Below are 20,300 nucleotides of genomic sequence, written 5' to 3' on the forward strand. Positions count from 1 at the left end.
GGAAATGCTGACTGATCTCGCGATAAGAGAGAAATAACGAGTTCTGAAAGAGATACTTCAGGGATGTTACTTCTTTCTTTTCCTTAAGCTGGAAGGCTCTATCCATCACTGACAAAAGGGTAGACCAAAGTGTGTATTTAGGATGCAGTTATCAACAAGTCCATGGCAGAGCATAAACTCAATCCACTCTAGACCTATGCAGAGTGTGTCTGCGGCTTCCTCCCTCGGGCCTGGTGTGGAGGGCAGTGCAGGTCTGGGGCAGTGAGGAGCTCTGCGCCTGCTGTTGGGCCAGTCCAGAGGCTGCCCGGCCACCCTGGTCGGAGGCATGTGGCGCTGGCTGCTGGTGAGCACAAAGGCATATCCAGCCTCAGATAGCTGAGCTGCTTAGTTACCTAAGAAAATCGACCTGCATATGTCAGACGTTTATGCAATGCAAGGATGCACTGTGCTTATTTTAACAAAACTGTTTTCAATTTTTAAAAAATCAGTTCACTCTATCGATGGCATTTATCATGGGGACAGTGGTACAGCTTATGGTTCCTTCTCAGGTGCTGAGCCACAGCTCAACACTTCAGGGCCAGGAACGCGGCTGTTAAAAAAAAAATCATCCTTAACTTTCTCTTGTGCCTAATGAAATTTTCTCTTTCTGAAGAAGTGTTTTACCTGATGAGATAATGGGCTTCCCTGGTAGCTCAGTCAGTAAAGAATCTGCCTGCAGTGCAGGAGACAATGGGTTTGATCCCTAGGTCGGGAAGATCCCCTGGAGAAGGGAATGGCAAACCCATTCCAGTATTCTTGCCTGGAGAATTCCATAGACAGAGGAGCCTGGTGGGCTACAGTCCAAGGGGTCACAAAGAGTCAGACATGAATTGAACGACTAACACAGATGAGATAAATCCCCTAAGAATAAAATCCCCCAAGAAGGAGGTAGGGGAGGAGGAACAGGAGGGTGGAAGTCATTCTAAGGATGGGGCAGAGGGCGTGTGCATCTTACTGCGGCAGTCCTGGCGGAGCGCGTCGCCATAGTATCCAAACCGGCAGAGCTGGCAGCGCTCCCCCTCCGTATGGTACAGGCACTTGAGGCACCTCCCCGTCTCCTTGTCGCAGGCTTCCGGGTCCGCTGTGTCGATGTTGTGGTGGCACTGGCAGGGCTGACATGTCCCCCCCACAGCTGAGGGATTGCCAAAGAAGCCTGAGGCACACTCGTCACATCTGGAGCCTGTTGTCCAATAAAACCAGCATGGGGCCTTTGGCTTGCTGACTGCAAGATCTGGTTCCCTGACATTCCTGCCAACCAGAGAGCCCACCCAGGTGGTGCCTGGATCCCCAGGGCGCTAGTTACGGGGCCAAGGCTGGCCACGCTTTCAGGGAACGGGCTGTCAGTCGTGAAAGGCAGCAGGCTCTTTGCAGTGGTGGTGCTTCAGCCTTGGCTCTGCGGTCATGGTCGGGGAGGGACAGTTAGGAGAGTTCCGACCCATGGACTCAGCTCCTCATTACACAGGGATGGACAGATCAGGAGCGAAATAATGGTTTCACAGCAAAAAGCTTAGCTTGATGTTAAATCTTAACCCAAGGATTATATTCCTTGAAAAACTCTGGCTCCTCTCTGAGCAACCTGAAAAATGGGGCCCTTTGTGACGACCAATTTCCCTTCTTAAGAGATTTCGAAGAGTAAACAAGTTCCTACTGTATAGCACAGGGAACTATATTCAGTAGCCTGGGATAAACCACATGGAAAAGAACAGGAAAACGGATAAATATATGTGTAACTGAGTCACTTTGTTGCACAGTGGAAATAAACAACATTGTAAATCAACTATACTTCAGTAAATTTTAAAAAATCCTAAAAAGTGCAAATTGGCTGAGCTGTGTGTAAGCATAAGGAGTATCTGAAACAGTGGCATCAAGGATGAAATAAAGGGAGTCTGTATGTACAACTTGCTACACTCCATGAATGCTGGCCGATAATGTGAGTACAGCAAGTAATAATACTTTTAGCTTTGATCAATTCTGTTGTCTGGGACTCGTACATGGTATTCTTTTCTTCATTCTCCCCACTATTTGGCTACTTTAGTTTTTGAGACTCTCCTACTAGGCGTTGGATAAGGAAAGGAAGAAGTGAAATATAAATTAATCTTTCTGCTGGTTAGGAACAGAACTGGTTAAGAACATTAGACTTTACACGGACTTTAAATGAACTTGTTATTGTGCTCTGTATTATAACATTTTTATCAGAGACATGAGAATCAAGACTATCCCACATACCAAACAGGAAAAGCACATCTTTTACATTTCAGATTCCCTTCACTTTTAAATAAAGATTTTTTTAAAAACAAGCAATTAAATTGGCTCACTCTTCAGCTTTTCTTCTTTCTTAACCACTAACCTCATGAAGACACATCTTTTCCTCTGAAAGTCTGCACCTCACTTACCAATGTATCCAGGATTACAGACACAGGCAAGCTGTAAGGAAACAGGGTCTTGATAGCAGCTACTGGCAAACTGGCGTCCGCTCTCGGGACCATCTGGGCAAGGACAAGGTCGGCAGTGGTCTCCTGACCCAATGATGGGGTCTCCGTAGTAACCAGCCAAGCACCTGTATCAGTTCCAGGAGAGAGAAGCTCATGAAGTGCAGTGATAAGACATAGGTTACAAGAAAAAGTCTAAGAAACCATGTTCTCTGTTTAGGAACATCATTCCTGATTCCTCATGTTTCCACATGAAGGACTTTTCAGTAGAGCAGTGGCTTAAACACTACTTTCAATTAGAATTCCCTGGAAGGCTTTTAAACACAGATTGCTGGGTTCCCTCTCCTGATTTAGGAGGTGATGCTGCTGCCACTGGTCTGGGGATCCCACAGCAGGACCACTGCATTAGAGTTACACCCCTGGCCTCACCTGGACTCTCATTCACTCCTCCCTAAAGAGGCATCTCTCCCCAAGTGCATGCTATCATCCTAACAGCTGCCTGTCCTGGGCATTCTGGTCAGTTCCTTCTGTGCATTAAGGTGTTTGGGAGAAAGAGAGCTTGTGGTTGTCGGTCTCTGCCCATGCCTGGGCGGGGTGATGTGTCAGTAAGCCCATGGTGGCTTGTTCTACAATCCAGCCTTTACCAGTAAAGGTAGAAAAGGATGCTCTCTAGACGCATGCCCCTTGTGTCTGTCTCTCAGGGATGAGAGATGGTATTTATCAGTTCCCAGACCCAACAGGTCCCACCTCCCTGCCTTACAGATAAGGCAGCCATGGAGCTGAAATGATTTGCAAAGCTCAAACAAATAGTAATAAGCCACAATTTGGATTCAGCCTCCCAACTTTCAGCAAGGAATTCTTTTAGTATGCCAAGGTGCTTTTCAACATGACTGATAATTAAGTTACGTTTTAAAATTCCTATAGCATAAGAGCTTGAAGGAAGTTTGGATATCAACTAACCCAACTTAGTTATCCTACTATCTTGAAGTTGGATACTCAGAGAGGTGAGCTAAATCACCCAAGAGAGAGCAGGTCAGGAGCAGAATTGGGCCTGCAACTTCTAATTCAGTTTGTTTTTCTTTTTTCTCCTTTTGAGGCAGAGGATTATTTTAAATGGGGAGTGGGGAAGGATGAAGAAATAGAAGGGGAGAGTTGTTCAGAGGGCATTAACCTTCTATTTAATTAGACACAGACACAATACAAGAACATATGTCCCAATTACATGCTGGAAAATCAACAGGAATGAAGCAATTCTGTGCCAACAGTTTGAGAAAATTTCCTGTAAGGCTTTTCTAGGCGCAATACGTCCAAACACATCATGATAGAAACTGAGTGTTCACTTCCTGCCTCCTCCTTCTCTAACCCCCTTGGCAGTAATCTGAGTCCAGAGCTTCTTAAAATCACAGGACTGGAGTTGATCATCTCGAGAAGATGAAGAGAATGGGAAAGCAGCTCAAACTAAATAGCGGCATCTGAAATACTTCAGTGAAATTCTGTCATCAAACTAGGGCTGAAAACCCTTCCTCCTCCTACACCCTTTTGAGTTCTCCTGCAAGCATTCAGAACGCTTTAGAAATATGATTTCACATCGGCCTTGTGGACAGCCACCTCTGCTGACCAGTGTTCCCCACCTTCTTCACCCTTTTCATCTGATTTTCTCATCTGTCAGTCTTGAATTTATTCTCCATGTCCACTGAAACAATGGTAATGAAAAATCAAATGCAGAGAACAAAAAATGATACCATTACATTAATCTGTTCCTTTCAATCTTGTCTAACTGCCTCCTATCTTTCTACAGCATAATCTTGTGGTTGGAAACACTTGACTTTTACTCTAAGCAGTAGTCACGGAACTCTCCAAATTCTTGAATAGCATCCAGCATACAACCAAGAGCCACGTATTTGCTGCCTTGCACATCCTCATGCTGTAATCACATATTCAATTTTCACTAAAAACTTCTTTCATCTGATGAGCAACTTTTGCACTCACTGAAGCATTTGCTGAATATTTTTCTAAAAACAAAAGCCCCATAGAGTGTGGATATCAGCAGAGGTTTATTGACTTGAAAGGTGGAGACTAGTATTCCCAACAGCAGATTCTAAGAGCATGTCTGCCTTTTTAATTAGTAATGAATGATGTAAGTCAGGATGTAATTTTTTCATAGACTGTTTCTTACCTACTGAGCTGGGCTGTAACGTGATTAGAGGCATATTCTGTGTCCCATTCTTCCTGTCCCTGGTGCACCGCACTACATCCATAATAACTGTTCAATCAACATCTGCTAACTGGGGAACACATCTACTTGTGCTCATTTCACATGGGCTCCTGGAAACGCTAGCTGCATAAAACGTTGTGATCAACAAAGCCGTTAAAGTGGCTAATCCCCGTTTGGATTTGGTTTCTCCTTTGACCCAAATTAGGAATTAACATTTCACAACTCTCACCCTAGGCCAGAATTGGCCAAGCCAAAGAGATGATTGCTGTATAGCCTGGAAGGACTTTTCAAGAGGGCAGATTCCTGCCAGTTTTGTTCTCTGTTGTATCTCCCCCTGCCCTCAAACAATGCCTGGCACACAGAAAGTGTAAACTGAATCTGTGCTAGATAAATGAATGAGTTCCTAGAAAATACCAAGGGGATTAGGAATGAATGAGCAACCTGGAGCCTAGTAGAGATTCGTTCTGTGGTTTGTCTAAGATGCTGTTTGCTCAGTCAAAAACAACCTTGTTCTTTCCTTTCAAGAGGCGGCACATACCTCTCACAGTTGTGCCCTGTGGTGTAGTCCTGGCAGCTCAAGCACTCCCCTGTCTCTGAGTCGCAGTCATCGGCGTGGCCGTTGCACTGGCAGGGCTGGCAACTTGGAAAGCCCCAGAACCCGGGTAAGCACCGGTCACATTGCCTCGTGTACACCCCCTGGAAGCAGTGGCACTGGCCAGTGATGGGGTCGCAGAAAGCATTGACAGATCCTTGCAGATGGCACTCACAAGCTGAAGAAACAGGCAACCAAGGGACCACGTTGAGAAACTGGTTAAATGCAAATACATCTCTTACACAGGCTGGCCCCCTCCTTTCGGTATAGAATGCTCATGGGCCTCTGTGATCTCTTACACAGGCTGGCCCCCTCCTCTCGGTGTAGAACGCTCATGGGCCTCTGTGATCTCTTACACAGGCTGGCCCCCTCCTCTCAGTGTAGAATGCTCATGGGCCTCAGTGATCAATTTCCAGAGTGCAGCACGCCTTCTGAAGCTGCATGACTTATGATGTGAATGAGTATGTTACAGTTCTTCTGATCAACTTACGTTTGCATCCGCTGGGCCCAAAGCCAAAGGTGCCAGGAGCACATCTGTCGCACCCTCTTCCCACCACGTTCGCCCGGCACTGACACTGGCCTCCGTTGGGGTCGCAGACAGAACTTAAGGAGCCCTGAGGGTCGCACTCACAAGCTGCAGAGAAGACAGGCAAGAGCCCGTGACCCAGGGCAGCCACGCCTGCCACGGCGACAAGCCCAGCACATCCCACCCGGTTCTGGCCCGTCCTTTTGCTCGGATTCTTCCCTGACCCCTCGTGGGTATCTCGGCTCATTCAGAATTCCCATTTAAAGCATTTATCTTCCCTCAGAGGGGTGTGAGGGAAGCAGCAGGAGCAAGCTGACAGATAAAAGAAGTTTTTCTAGGAAGGAGGTCACTAATGTTTTCCCTCTTTGCCTTCAAAGCTCAAATATCATAGGATCATCAACAAAAGGCCAGTGACCTTTCGAGAGCAAAACATCAATTTCAGTTATGGGATGCTCCTCTGATTTCATTCCAACTTCCTGCCCTGCATATGGCAAGTCTCAGGGACCTTTCCCTCGTCTCCTATTTTTTGTGTATTTCTTGATGACTGAGTCCACTGTCAAGAGGTGCTTTATCACTAACACAGTCTTAAAAAAACAAACATAAACTGCAGTTGAGACACTATTTCCTTTGTGCTGTATGCCTAACACAGAACTATCGGACACGCCTGCCAATGTATCTCATGATGCCAAGTGTGCTTGGAACTTTTGAGAAAGAAGGGGCAGAGGCAGCAGCAGTGATACCTACCCAGGCCTGTCTGGTGCAACAGGGCAGAAATGCTAAAGATGATGTTTCTGCAAACATCAGTCATCGGCGTCTTCACAACGCTCCTGCTGTTCTCTAGACATCGGTATCTCTGAAAGGTTTCCCAGGCGCTGTTGGTGATCACCCCATCTCCTGAGCCTCCCACAGTGAAGATGTCCAGTGACTTACAGAATGGCATGAGAACAAGCTAGGAAGAAACCAGAACACACTGTTCTTAGGTGGCTGTCTGGGGTCACCAATTAACGCAAATCAACACACAAAAAAAAAACCCCAAGTGCTTCTTTGACTCTTGAAAAGAAAAAGAAATAAAAAACCCAGACTCATGGCGTCAAGTGGAAATCTTCTCATTCTTAAAACATTCTTGCCAGAAAAAGTATAGATACCCCTTACATAGTTTGATGGGTTTTGAAATGTCATTGTTCAGACACTTCCTGTTTTCAGGAAGGATCAGCTTGAGTAGAGTCTTCCAGAGGGTGGAAAGTAACCTTGGAGGCAGGAAAGACTCTGCCTCACCTCTCAGCATGATCCTCCACAAAGCCCCCTAGGAAGCAGATGCACAGTGTCTGCCCAGTCCTCCCTGCTCGCATCGGAAATGACCTCCACTTACGGAATCAATCAGGGTGTAGGGGCTGTCCACACCGCTGCCCGAGGAGGTGTACTGCGGCAGTTCTAACCGCACTGTGTAGTTCACACCTTTCTCGAAGCACACGGGGCGGGGGAGGACCACGTACCTGCCCCAGAACAGAAAAGAAAAATAACAACCAAAGGTCAACCTTCAAGCGTGCAATCTATTAACGCTCCCCGTAGATCCCAAAGGAAGGAATAGTCTGTGTCTGGTTTTGGCTCTGAAATGGTTACTGTACAACTCACAAGGTGAGACACCAGCAAAATAATTAATTTGCATTTGGTTCTACTGAGCTGCAAACCGCTGCCACACTGACCTAGAGCCAGGTGACAGGGACACCACCTGGTTGTCATCATCGGGAACAGTGTTTCCACACCGGCTGCTGGCTGGAATCTTGCCGGGCCGCTGCACCGTGATGACAGCTTTCTCCCAGTGGTCGGGGAGCTAGAGTAAGAAGCAGAGGATCAGAAGGACGACTCGCTGGCCTGCTGCTGCCTGTTTGGAAGTCTCCAGCCACCTGTCTTTTGCCAAGTTTAAATGGGAAACACTCGCTTGCATTTCCCTTCCCTCTTACCATGCTCTTGGCTGTTACCCCAGTTTCAGCCCAAATCTCTTCTCACCTGGACACTGAAACAGCCTCCCACAGCTCTCCTTGCCTCTCCCAGCATCCCTTTCCATCCACTTAAAACACACCTTATTATTATGATCTTTTATTAAGGTGTAGTTGATTCACAATGTTGTGTTAGTTTCAGGGATACAACAGAGAGATTCAGTTATACGTACACACATATCTATGTTTTCAGATTCTTTTCTGTTACAGGTTATTACAAGGTATTGACTATAGTTCCCTGTGCTATATTGTTTCAGTGTTCCATATAGAGCAGTGTGCCTCTGTTAATCCAAAACTCCTAATTTATCCCTCCTCCCTTTCCCCTTTGGTAATCATACATTTGTTTTCTCTGTGAGTCTATTTCTGTTGTGTAAATAAGTTCATTTGTGCCATATTTTAGATTCCCCATATAAATGGTATCATATGATTATCTATCTTTCTCTGACTTAAAAGCAAAAATTAAGAAGATTAAAATTTTAAAAAAACCCCAAACCCACAGCTTAGATAATGACAGTCCCCTGCCCAAAACCCTTCAAAAGCTTCCTGTTCATATAGACTCCAGGTTCATTTACTGATCCCAGCATTTCTCCTAACAGCCTCTCCAACCACCCTTACTATGTGGAAGGACACTCCAACCACCCCTCTGCCTGCTGTTCATGTGTCAAAACTCTGTCTCCATCTTAAGACCTACAACTGACTCTTTAGGAAACGTCCTGGCAGCCCCTGGGCTGGTATGAACCTCGCATCTTGCAGCACTGCTTGTCTCTCTGCTCTTACACTTTCCACCTTTGAGGCCAGTTAGGGACACATGTCCATCCCCGGGCAGGGCAGGCCATGAGGGCAAGAAGAGGACCCTGCACATTCTCATCACCACCTCCGTTCTAAGCAAGACTAAGTGCTTAACAAGAGATCATTAAATGTTTGTGAAACCGAATTTAAGAAAAATGTATATTTTTACTTTTGAGGAAGATAGAAAGTCAGGGAGTTTCCTCTATTCCAAGGCAGTCTGCACATTTCACAAAGACACAGTGTCCCTTAGAAGAAAAACTTTTACCAGTATCCCCCAATCCCCATTAGTCCAATGAGGGGTTACCTGTGGCTCATAGCGAATTAGGATGTCATACTCCATAGAATATGGTATGTTGTCGATGAAGAACTCCAAGTACGCCCCTTCAGGCACTCGGACAAAGCCCGCTCCAGTCCAGGAAGGAATCCGGTCCTGGATATACTGCCGTTCCACTATGCTGACCCCCTAAGGACGAGGGGACAGGAGCGATGCTTTACTTGAAATGCAATTTGATGCTAACAGTCAAAGAAATCTGAAGGCACCCAAAGGTCCAAACCTGTAGATATGAAATCTATTTTTTTTGCAGCCACATTTTCCCAGTAGATTCTATAATTTTTTGGAATATAAACAGGTAATTGGTTTCTTTTTAGTTTTTAGATTGAGGTAGTCTTGAGACATTGGAGATGGGATTAAGGCTTAGGATATACCTTCTATGATACAACCAGGGGAATGAGCATGAAGGAAGGAAAGAGAACATCCCAAATACTGTTATGAGCAAGCCTAGGAGTGACCAGGTATGTTCTGCATTTCTGCAAGGCTAGCCCAGTATCTATGGGTGTATTTCTGTCATCCTCATTGGCATTTCTTTCAAGCTCCAGGTACAAATGAGGAAATGTGATACAGTCGTGAATGTTCACTACTGATGAGTGAATTCTGATGGTCAATGAGATTGAGAATGGATCAATGTGAGTTGCTTAACTCAAGGGTAACTTTGAGTGTGTTTACAGGATTACATATAATACCTGTGATTAGTCACCTCCAAAGATGAAGTCTGTCCTCACCTATAATGAATGTGTTGTGGCTTCACCATCTAGAGGTGAAAACCATGTTCCCCTGACATCGAATCTGGTCTGGCCTTGTGACTTGTGACCAGCAAAATGTGAAAAAATGACCTTTTGGGTCTTCTTAGCCCTGACCTTAAGAGACCTGGCAGTTTCTGTTTCCTCCTTCTTGGAAGCCAGATGTCATGGAAGAAGTCTCACTACTCTTCATGCCGTGAAAAAGCTCAAGACAGCTGTTTGGAGAACGGTGCTCAGCCAAGCTTCAGCTCTTTCTGCCACCCCAGCTGAAGGGCCAGACATGTATTTTAAGCCACTAACTTTCGGGATAGCTGCTATACAGCAATAGAAAACTGAAACAATATACTCTGAATGTTAACTATACTAGCTCAATAACTTTGGAGTGTCAGTGGAGAATAGAAAAAAAAAAAAAAACACACCAAAAAACCAACTCCCTTAAAAATACCAATAGCCTTATTACTGCATGTTTTGAAGTCTTTCTGAGTGATGGATTTACCTAGTTTTAAATAGGACTATTCTCAAGAAGGCCTGGTCCTGATCCTTCCTTCATGCTCACTGGTAAGATGCTCCTTACCTAGTCTCTTTACAAAACGTGTATATCACATTACTGCCCCGCCCCTCACTCTGCTTTACCCACCTGGCAAACACACCCCTACTTACAGGCCCGAAGTTGGCTTCTTCTGCTTCATAGATGTAGTGATCCAAGGTGGTGAAGTAGTAGCCAGATTCCACTTCGCTGCACTGACGTCCAATCATGTGGGGTCGGCACAGGCACTGGCCCGACTCTGCAGAGCAACTGGCAAGGAAGCAGAGAGGGTCAGCAGTGCTCACCACATCCATCAGTGAATCCATTGGAAGCAGATCCATGTTTGCCATTAAACGGTAAATGGGGTGAAATACTCAGGAGGGTATTCTTACTCCATTCTGAAAGTAAGTACATGAAAAAAACATTGCCTACCAATTAATCCCAAACTCCTGAGCTTTCCTGGTGGCTCAGATGGTAAAGAATCTGCCTACAATGCGGGAGACCTGGGTTTGATCCCTGGGTTAGGAAGATCCCCTGGAGGAGGGCATGGCAACCCACTCCAGAATTCTTGCCTGGAGAGTCCCCATGGACAGAGCTGCCTAGTAGGCTACAGTCCATAGGGTCACAAAGAGTCGGACACAATTGAGTAGCTAAGCACAGCACCTGAGGTTGAAAGGTCTCAGTAACCTGGCCTGTCAGTTTCTCTCCGCTGTGCTCTACCCTGCTCCATAGTGCCTTGGCGGTGTTTCTGTAGCTATCACATTTGTTCTTACATTGGCAAGAACATATGTCTTTGGCAAATACAACCCCTTTCCTGGGCCTGACATCTAAATACCCAGTTTTCAGGACAGCTCCAACTCAGTGGTCCCAGAGGCTAATCACGGATCCAAGAGGGCAGCACCCAATCCCTGCCTTGGGAGAAGACACCACCCACCACTGCGTCAGCCATGTCAGAAATCAGAAGGTATCCTCTAGATTCCCTCTTTGTAGCCAATCAAGGGCCAAATTCTATGACAGCTCCTCCTCGCATCTTGGGTGTCTCTCCCCACTTCCCACTGACTAGGCTATGCCTTTCTTCCCTCCCTCATTCATGGTAAAAGCAGTTAAAGTCTTCTAACTGGTATCCTTATTGCCAGTCTTCCAACTTTCAAGCAGAACTTCCACCTTCCCCAGAGCTGCCCAAATGACCTTTCTGAGATGCATTAACCATAACACTGCCAGGCACGATGGCCTTGGGGCAGTGCGCCAGGCCCCGCTGTCCCCTGCCCTTCTCTCCCTTTCTGGCTTCTCCTCACCTCTCCCACCTCACTGAGCGACTGAGTTTCTCCAGGGCGCTGGGGGACGCATGACCCTGTCCCTTTGTTTCTCCTGTTCCTGCAGCCTGGAGTGTCCTGCTCCCTCATTTACCCAGCAAAGACCCACTCACTCTTCTCTCAAGATTGAGCTCACGCATCATGTTTCCTATCACTCCCCATCCCATAGAAGGAACCACCTTCTCCTTCATGCCATCACCTCCTTGCAGGAGAAACCATATATTTGCCACTTCAACAACTAAGCTGGTGGTGAAGTAAGGGCTCATTACATTTGAGGCACCGTGTCTTCAAATTCTCCTAAGTTTTCAACCATCATCCTTTCCTGAAGGCTTTTTGGTTCGCTCCCTCTACTGTTCTCAAATGGCGAATTCTGAGGCCTCAATTGTTTGTGCTTTGTACTAAGACATTTATTACTTTCTTTCTTGTTGTACAATTATTGATAGACCTACATAACCCCTGAGTTGACAGGAAATTCCTTGAAGGCCTGGACTGTGCCTGACTCACCTCAGTTATGCTGCCCGATCCCCCAGCTGGCCCAGTGCTCAGCACACAGACCCAGCCAAACACTGGTTCAAGAAATAAATGCATGAAAGATAGGTGTTCTGAATTTAAAAAAGAAAAATACTATTTAATGGAAACAGTGCTTTTGTGTTATTGGTCATTATTTAGGTAATGAAGGCCTCAACTGTAACATACTCATTTGGTCTTCAGCCTATGTTTGTCTGCCGTTTCCCTGATAACAGGATTTTGTGTGCAAGATAAAACTGAATTACACAGAAAGCAAACTTATGGTCACCAAAGGGGAAAGAGGAGGGGAACGGATAAATTAGGAGTCTGGGATTGACAGATACACACTGCTGCTGCTCCTAAGTCACTTCAGTCGTGTCCGACTCTGTGTGACCCCACAGGCGGTAGCCCACCAGGCTCCCCCGTCCCTGGGATTCTCCAGGCAAGAACACTGGAGTGGGTTGCCATTTCCTTCTCCAATGCATGAAAGTGAAAAGTGAAAGTGGAGTCGCTCAGTCATATCCGACTCTCTACTATATATAAAATAGGTAAACAAGAACCTATATCACAGGGAACTATATTCACTATCTTGTAATAGCCTATAATGGAAAAGAATCTGAAACAGAATATATATATATATATATGGATCATTTTGCAGTACACTTAAAACATTGTAACTCAAATATCCTTCAATTAAAAAAACAAAAGAAAAAAAAAAAACAACCCTGAATTACATGTCTCCATCTTTACTTCATTAAAATCAAGATGCGATTTGGAATTGTTACTTTAAATCTATTCCCAGAGAGGAAGAAAGCTTGCTCCAGTTAGGATCTAACCCTCTTTCAACATAATCCAACCAACAACACCCATTTTCCAAAATTCAGGCATCAGACATGACATCATACGGACAAAAGAAAATCCCTTCCTTCCAGCAGATGTTTACTGAGGGAACAAATGTCTCAAACATGAACCACCCAAGAAGAAAACACACAAATCCTTCCTATGCTATCCACCACTAGAGAACAAGCTAATGAAGGTAAGGAAAGAGAGGTGGGCACCCTCCCGAAGTACTTTTATCTGCAGCACAATTCTAAAGAAGCAGCAGCTCCTGAGAACCTGATCTTATGAAGGGAATTCCCCTCATGCCAGCCCCGCAACCACACGCCCGTGTCTGTACACTTGAACTCTTGTCGCCAGTAGGTGTGGCTCCCATTCAACACTTACTCCTTTGGTGCCTTACCTGCCCCCACGCAGGTGGCCCTCGCCTCCTCAGAGCTTTGCCCTGGTTGCACACCTTCAGTCATGCATGGGGCATTTCCATTCGTCCAGCTGTCACCTCTAATTCATATTGTCCCAAACTATTTGTCACCTCACTCAACCAACTTCAGCTCTGCTATTTCTATCAGCAGATTTAAAGTTCCTCTCTGTTGTTGAACAGACGTATGGTTACCGAGGGGAGGTTGGGTGGGGTAGGATGGATTGGGGATTTGCAGTAGTCGATGCAAACTGTTACATGAATGGACTAACAACAAGGCCTTACTGTATAGAAAAGGGAACTAGATTCAATATCCTGTGATAAACCATAACGTAAAAGACTGTAGGTGTGTATAACAATCACTTTGCTATACAGCACAAATTAATACAATACTGTAAATCAACTATATTTCAATTAAAAAAAAATTCTGATGTAGGTGAGACATAATCTTCCCTTTCCTTTACCCTTACTACAACACATGTTATTTCAAGATGGTTTTCGCCTCAGCCATTTCCTCTCATCACTGTGGCTACCCTAGTACCCTATGTCCTCGTTCCACACCTGTCACTCTGTTCACCTCCCAAGTTGACCTCTCCAGCTCCTCTCTCTCCCCTGCCCAGTCCATCATTTTACACAACCAAACCAGTCTTCCCAGAGCCCCACCTTCATCACTTCACAAAAGCCCACAACACAAAACGCTACCACTGTTTCTTCTTCTACCAAGTCATGGTGTCTCTACCTGGCTTCCAGCAGCCTCTATAACCTCTCCTCTGAAAACAACTGCTTTTCCTCCCGGTGCCCGTCCTTGGCTTTAGCCGAGTCACACTCCTCATACTCTTTAATAAATATTTACTGAGTAAATATTAGCCCTGGCAGCTGTGCGTCCTGGTGTTGATACTCTCCCCTTTCAGTTCATTGTCAGCTCTCTCTCTTTGGCTCACTGCGCAGCATGTGGGATTTAGTTCCCCGAACAGGGATCAAACTGGAGCTCCCTGCTATGGAAGCATGGAGTCTTAACCACTGGACCACCGGGAAAGCCTGTCAATTCTCTTCTGAACCAATCCTTCCTTCCCTGTTAAGTCCATTATTTCCCTCAAAACGCAATGGAGAAAGAAAAAGGGGAGAAAAAGATTGTCCCTGTCCTAAAGAACTTCCATTCTAATTGGTGATATAAACAAAAAAGAGCAATTGACCAATATAGCAAAATAAAATACAGGAAGTGCCCACCCAGAGCTAAGAGCAAAGACAGTGCTCATCTGAGTGAGGAGCTGAGGGGACACCAGGACAGAGCCGGCCCAGAGAAGACAGAAGGGGAGCCAAGAGGGGTAGTGGGGGAACAGGAGCAGACACGGTCAAGGGCAGACCGGGTCTCGACCACGCCACACTCATCCCATCTGTGCCTTCTCTGGAAGCTCAAATATCACCTCCTCCAGAGTGGAGACAAAGATTTATTATGTGTCTTGTTCTTTCTTGTGTTCAAGCAAAAATCATTTCCGATAGAAATATACCCTTGATAATTATACAAGTTCCCTTCACCAATTTATCTGCAACTAGATACAGATGCAATTCATTGGGCCAGTTAGGTAGAATAATGACATAAAACAGAATAAATCAGGGCCTGTGGCAGGCTGAATCATGGCTCGCAAAGATGTCCATGTCCTCCATGTCCTCACCCCTGGATTCTATGGCTATGTTACCTCATGCGGTGCAAAAGACTTTCCTGATGGGACCAAGCTTAAGGACCTTGAGATGGGAGATTACCCTGGATTACCCAGGTGGACCCAAGCGAATCACATGAATCCTTACAAGCAGAGAAGAAGGTCAGAGCTGTCCCACGAGGAGGATCTGACCCATTGTCACTGGTTGTGAAGGTGAAAGAAAGGGGTCATGAGTCAAGGAACGTGGGCAGCCTCAAGAAGGTGGGAATGGCCCTTAGCTGACAGCCAGCAGGAAAATGGGAACTGCATCCTGCAGCCAAGAGGAGCTGAATTCTACCAACAGTGCAAGTGAGCAGGGAAGAGCCTCCCCAGAGCCTTCAGGTGGAAACACAGACTGTAAGGGCATAAATGTATGGTGCTTTAGCCCACTAAGTGGTGGTGCTAATTTGTTACGGCACCAACAGAAACCTAATAAAGCCCTATTTTTTCCTCAAAAGATAAAGCCCAAGATTATTTCTCAAAAGGCAACCCTCCTACACTGTTGGTAGGAATGGAAATTGGTGCAGCCAGTATGGACAAGTGTGGAGATTCCTCAGCAAATTATAATAGAGCTGCCACATGATCCAGCAATTCTATTCCTAGGAATATACTTGGACAAACTGTAATTCAAAAAGATACATGCACCTCTAGGTTCAGAGCAGCACTATTCATAATAGCCAAGACATGGAAATAACCTAAGTATCTACTGACAGACGAATGAAGATGCGGTGTGTATATACACACACACACACACACACATATACACACAGTGGAACACTACTCAGCCATAAAAGGAGTGAAATAACCCCATTTGCAGCAACATGGATGGACCTAGAGATTCCCATACTAAGTGACGTAGGTCAGACAGAAAGACAAGTATCATATGACGTCACCCATGGAATCTAAAATACGACACAAATGAACCTATCTATGAAACAGAAACAGGTTCTCAGATGTAGAGAGCAGATTTGTGGTTGTCAAATGTATGTGGCTAAAGTACCATACATTTATGCCCTTACAGTCTGTGTTTCCACCTGAAGGCTCTGGGGAGGCTCTTCCCTGCTCACTTGCACTGTTGGCAGGGGAGGGATGCCTTGGGAGTCTGGGATTAGCAGATGCAAACTATTACATATAAAATGGATAAACAACAAGGTCGTACTGTATCCCAGGGAACTATATTCAGTATCCTGGGATACACCATAATATCTCATGAAAGAAAATATTGTACAGCAGAAATTAATGCAACATTGTAAATCAACTATACTTTAATAAAATAAAATTTTTTTTAAACATCATTTTTCAAAAACACAGATTTCTCATAAATGTAGAAATTAAGGACTAGTAGAAGAAAAACTCATTTAAACAGTGATGAGCAAGGAAAACACTGTGCAATCTCAACCTTACTACCAAGAAGTTAAGCAAAAGAAAAACATTAAAGGACAAAAACCACTCCTCTGTTCAACACTGAAATCTCCTCCAAAACTCAGATTACAAGTAAGAATTGGTTTCACAGTGACGAGCAGTCAGCATCTACATTTTATCCAGAGTAGCTTTTCCACCCCCTCAACCAATCCCCACCCCCAATAGAATACTTTCTTAAAGAGTAGGAGCTGTGTTCTATAACCTCTCTATGACTGCCAGAGAAATTAACAAAGGGTTAATTAATACATCGGGATCATTCAATACACTGATGAAAATATCTACTGACTTATGCTCTGGTTTCAGAGTACAGTAAATTCCAGTTCTTATTTACTGAGCACGTATCACTATGCTGGGGACAAAAGGAGACGCAAAAACAAGACAGACACGATCCCTGTTCAAAGAGATCTTCTAAATACAAGCAGCTATAACAAAGCAGAATCAGTGCTAATACAGATGCAGAAGTAACATGTTCTCACACCAGAGGAAGGCTGGGGGACTTAAACCTAGGAAGGAGAGGTCTTCAAAAAAGTGGTGGGCTTCAAGCCAGATACCAAAGTCCTAAACTACACTGATGAAATAATTACAAAGGATGCTGCCAGGATATTTATATTTTTCAGTGTTTTTAAACATTTGCAAGTAGCATTTACTCAGCATGCACTCTTATTTATTCATTAAAGCGGCTTATCTACTAGGCAAAACGTCATTAACCTGGCTTGAGTCACATTATTTAAACGAATCATATCTTACTTTAAAACATTCAAAAGTTGAGACCAGCTATCAACATAATAGACATGGATTACTACACTTTTATTGTTCTACCAAAAGTCATTCGGCTCATTAAACAAAAACATTAAAAAACATTTTTCCACTTCATGACTTTACACTTACTCTGGCCCTGGCCAAAGTAACTAAGGAATGTTTGGGATTGATTTAGAGACTGCCTCTCCCAGGCAGTTTAATTTTTATATCATAAAAATCTTTTGTTTCTCAAATTCTTTGACTCGATCAATGTTTATTCAACATGGGTCTGAGGCAGAGCAAAGTAATATTGTCAGGTGGAAGATATTTGAGTGCTTATAACAAAACAATTCAGAAAGTGTAACTCTGAGTATCCGCTATGCACTGAGTATTCTAGTAGAATAAGTGCTTTAGAAGGCAGGGCCTCTATCACCCCTGTGATACTCTTAAAGTCCTTGTGGGGAAAAACAGCCTTGAAAAGGATCACTACAGGGACTTTCCTGGTGGTCCGGTGGCTAAGACTCCTCACCCTCAATGCAGGGGGCCTGGGTTCAATCCCTGAGTCAGGGAAGTAGATCCCACGTGCCACAGATATGACTTGGCGCAGCCAAATAAATACATTTTTTAAATGAACAGGTTCACTACAAAATACTGAAGAATCACAAGACTAGAGGCTTTCTTAAGGTTTCTTTTTTCCCCCCTAATGATGCCAAAAGATAAGGCAGCTATCTCGTCCATCACCCTAGAAAGATCAAATTACCCGCTTTAAAAGCTTCACTAAAGGATATATGTATAACTGATTCACTTTACAGCAGACACTAACAAGACACTGTGAATCAACTATACTCCAATAAAAAAAGACAAAAACAAAACTTGACTGAAATGTGTTGCTTCACAAACTAGCACATTCTGGGTTTTATACAGTTTTGCAGGAGACTGGAAGGGTAGGCCAGGGGCTGTGTGTGGGTGGATTTAGAGACAGGAAGCATGGTGTGGAAGAGACAGACAGGACATTAGGAACAGGACATCAAGGAACACAGGACATTCCTGAGTTTAGGACATAATTTGGAAAAGTAAGTGCACTGCTTTCCTCTAATTAAGAAGGATTTTCACAGTGATGGCAGCTTTGAATTGAGGAATTGGTTACTAAAGGAATGGTTTATCAGCATGTGTTCTGGGAGTCACCAAGGAAAGTCAGAAGTGAGTTCATTAACAGAGGGAGCAGTTGGTCTCTTTCCGCTTTTATGGAATTATTCTTGCTTTCTCCCCTCTGGAGGTTTTCTAAGAACGGACATTCACCCTGAGTTCTGAGGGCTACATGCAGTCCTGAGTTTACTACACGATCTGGAACAGAACAGATCAACTACAGAGGCCAAACTGAACATGTTCTTGCTGCCTAAAGTCTCCTTCCTTCCCAAGTAGACTACTACAGTGTTGGGAAAACTTCTTGTTAGAGAGTCAATTTTTGAATCCATGAGGCTTACTCAGTGAACTCAGCACATTCTCGCAGGCAAGATTCAAGGCCACAAGGAAACATCTGTCTATCCTCCCAATAGTCACTTACACTATTTTTACCAGATGTTCTGAATCTGATCCAGTAACACACAGAGACCAGAATTCTCTCTGACTCAAAGGTAATAAATCCAACTCCCACAAATTTAACATCTCGCCAAAATGTGTATTTCGATCATTTCAGGGAGAGTATCATATCTCATTGATTCAAGTAATGCCAACATATTTAAGTCCCTAAAATTATTGTATGTAATTTTCATTAATGTACTTGAAAATTGTAAAAAAGAAAAGAAATAGTGAAGAAGAAAATAAAGAGTCCTTACACAAATCAAATGGGACTCCACTTTTTGTCTTTTAGATTGGGGAAAAATAGAAGATTTGATGAAACCAGTTGCTGGTGGAGATGGGGGAAAAACGGTACTTTGTAACCAGTTGAGAAGAAAACAGATTAGCACCATCTGTCTGGAGAACAACCTGACATCCAGTAAAATAGAAAATACACACGTACTTTGACTTAGCTGTTCCATCACTGGGAATCCAATCTATAGACCTGTCTACAAACATTCATCAAGATTATCCATAAGGATATTAACCACAACATTTCTGTTTGGTATGCACCACGTGGCATGTGGAATCTTAGTTCCTGACCAGAGATCAAACCCACACACTCAGCTGTGGAAGCGCAGAGCCTTAATCACTGAACCACGAGGGAAGTCTCTACAACATTTAAAATAATAATAATAATAAAATAAATAAGTCATAGCACTATCACATGACAGAATACAAAAAAAGGGAGATAAATTGATGCTGATATGAAAAACAGATCTCTAGATTAAAAAAGCAAGTTGCAGAGTAATGTACATACACATATTAATTTGATTTATTAAAAAAGTTTGTACAACTAAGTAGGAAATCCTGGACAATTTTTATTTCTTTGTACTGTCTATTTAAAAAATAACACCCAACATGTTATTTCAAAAGAAATGAGAGAAAAGAAATTGTCAGTTTTAAGAGGTATTCTGAGTACCATTTTTATTTTCTAGAGACATACAAGGAATTGCTAACAGTGGCATCTTAAGCCAACGGAACTCAGTGGAGAAAAAAGGCAGGATACCTGTATGAGCTGTCTGAATCTTTTTAAGCCATGGGCATGTACTGTGTTTATAATTTAAAAAATAATAAGGGAGTTCCCTGGCAGTCCAGTGGTTAGGACTCAGTATCTTCACTGCTATGGCCTGGGTTCAATCCCAGGTCAGGGAACTAAGATCCCATAAGCTGTGTGGCCAAAAATGAAAAAGAAAAAAAAAAAAAAAGTAAAAAACAGAACAAGTACCACTATTAAAAACCAGGAAGCATAAACAGATTGGAGAAGGCTTCAAAGCTAACTCTTGGAATGAATCTTTAGAACACAGGTTAAGAGTGATGATCAGGCATTCAAAGCAAAGGTGAAAGCACGCTGCCTCTCAAGAAAACACTGAGCGTCACCCTGTGCTAGAGGCCACGAGGGCCCTGGGGGTGACCGAGCGCAGGGTGTCCGAGCAGCTCCACTCACCTGTTGTTCAAGGCTCCCCCAAAGTCACAGTCACAAGGTCGACATCCATCCAAGTCATTGCTTAAGCCCCAGTGCTCTGGCTGCAGAACAAAAGATTAAACATCTAAAGAGGGG

General features: G+C 44.1%; 1 protein-coding gene across 3 annotated transcripts in view; it reads right to left on the reverse strand.

The window, feature by feature from the left end:
- Positions 1-20,300, reverse strand: part of LAMB1 (laminin subunit beta 1) — a 77,000-nt gene that overhangs the window by 28,043 nt on the left and 28,657 nt on the right. For all 3 annotated transcript variants that reach the window (XM_027968590.3, XM_042248535.2, XM_060414679.1), the window contains exons 13-22: positions 20,187-20,266; positions 10,325-10,460; positions 8,892-9,050; positions 7,505-7,632; positions 7,171-7,294; positions 6,546-6,750; positions 5,766-5,909; positions 5,222-5,453; positions 2,433-2,596; positions 995-1,219 (exon numbers count right to left, since the gene is read on the reverse strand). In XM_027968590.3, the coding sequence (XP_027824391.2) occupies positions 995-1,219; positions 2,433-2,596; positions 5,222-5,453; positions 5,766-5,909; positions 6,546-6,750; positions 7,171-7,294; positions 7,505-7,632; positions 8,892-9,050; positions 10,325-10,460; positions 20,187-20,266 (1,597 nt within the window). The remainder of the gene's footprint in view (positions 1-994; positions 1,220-2,432; positions 2,597-5,221; positions 5,454-5,765; positions 5,910-6,545; positions 6,751-7,170; positions 7,295-7,504; positions 7,633-8,891; positions 9,051-10,324; positions 10,461-20,186; positions 20,267-20,300) is intronic.

Source organism: Ovis aries, chromosome 4 (assembly GCF_016772045.2).
Source record: "Ovis aries strain OAR_USU_Benz2616 breed Rambouillet chromosome 4, ARS-UI_Ramb_v3.0, whole genome shotgun sequence".
In the NCBI taxonomy this organism is placed as follows: domain Eukaryota; kingdom Metazoa; phylum Chordata; class Mammalia; order Artiodactyla; family Bovidae; genus Ovis; species Ovis aries.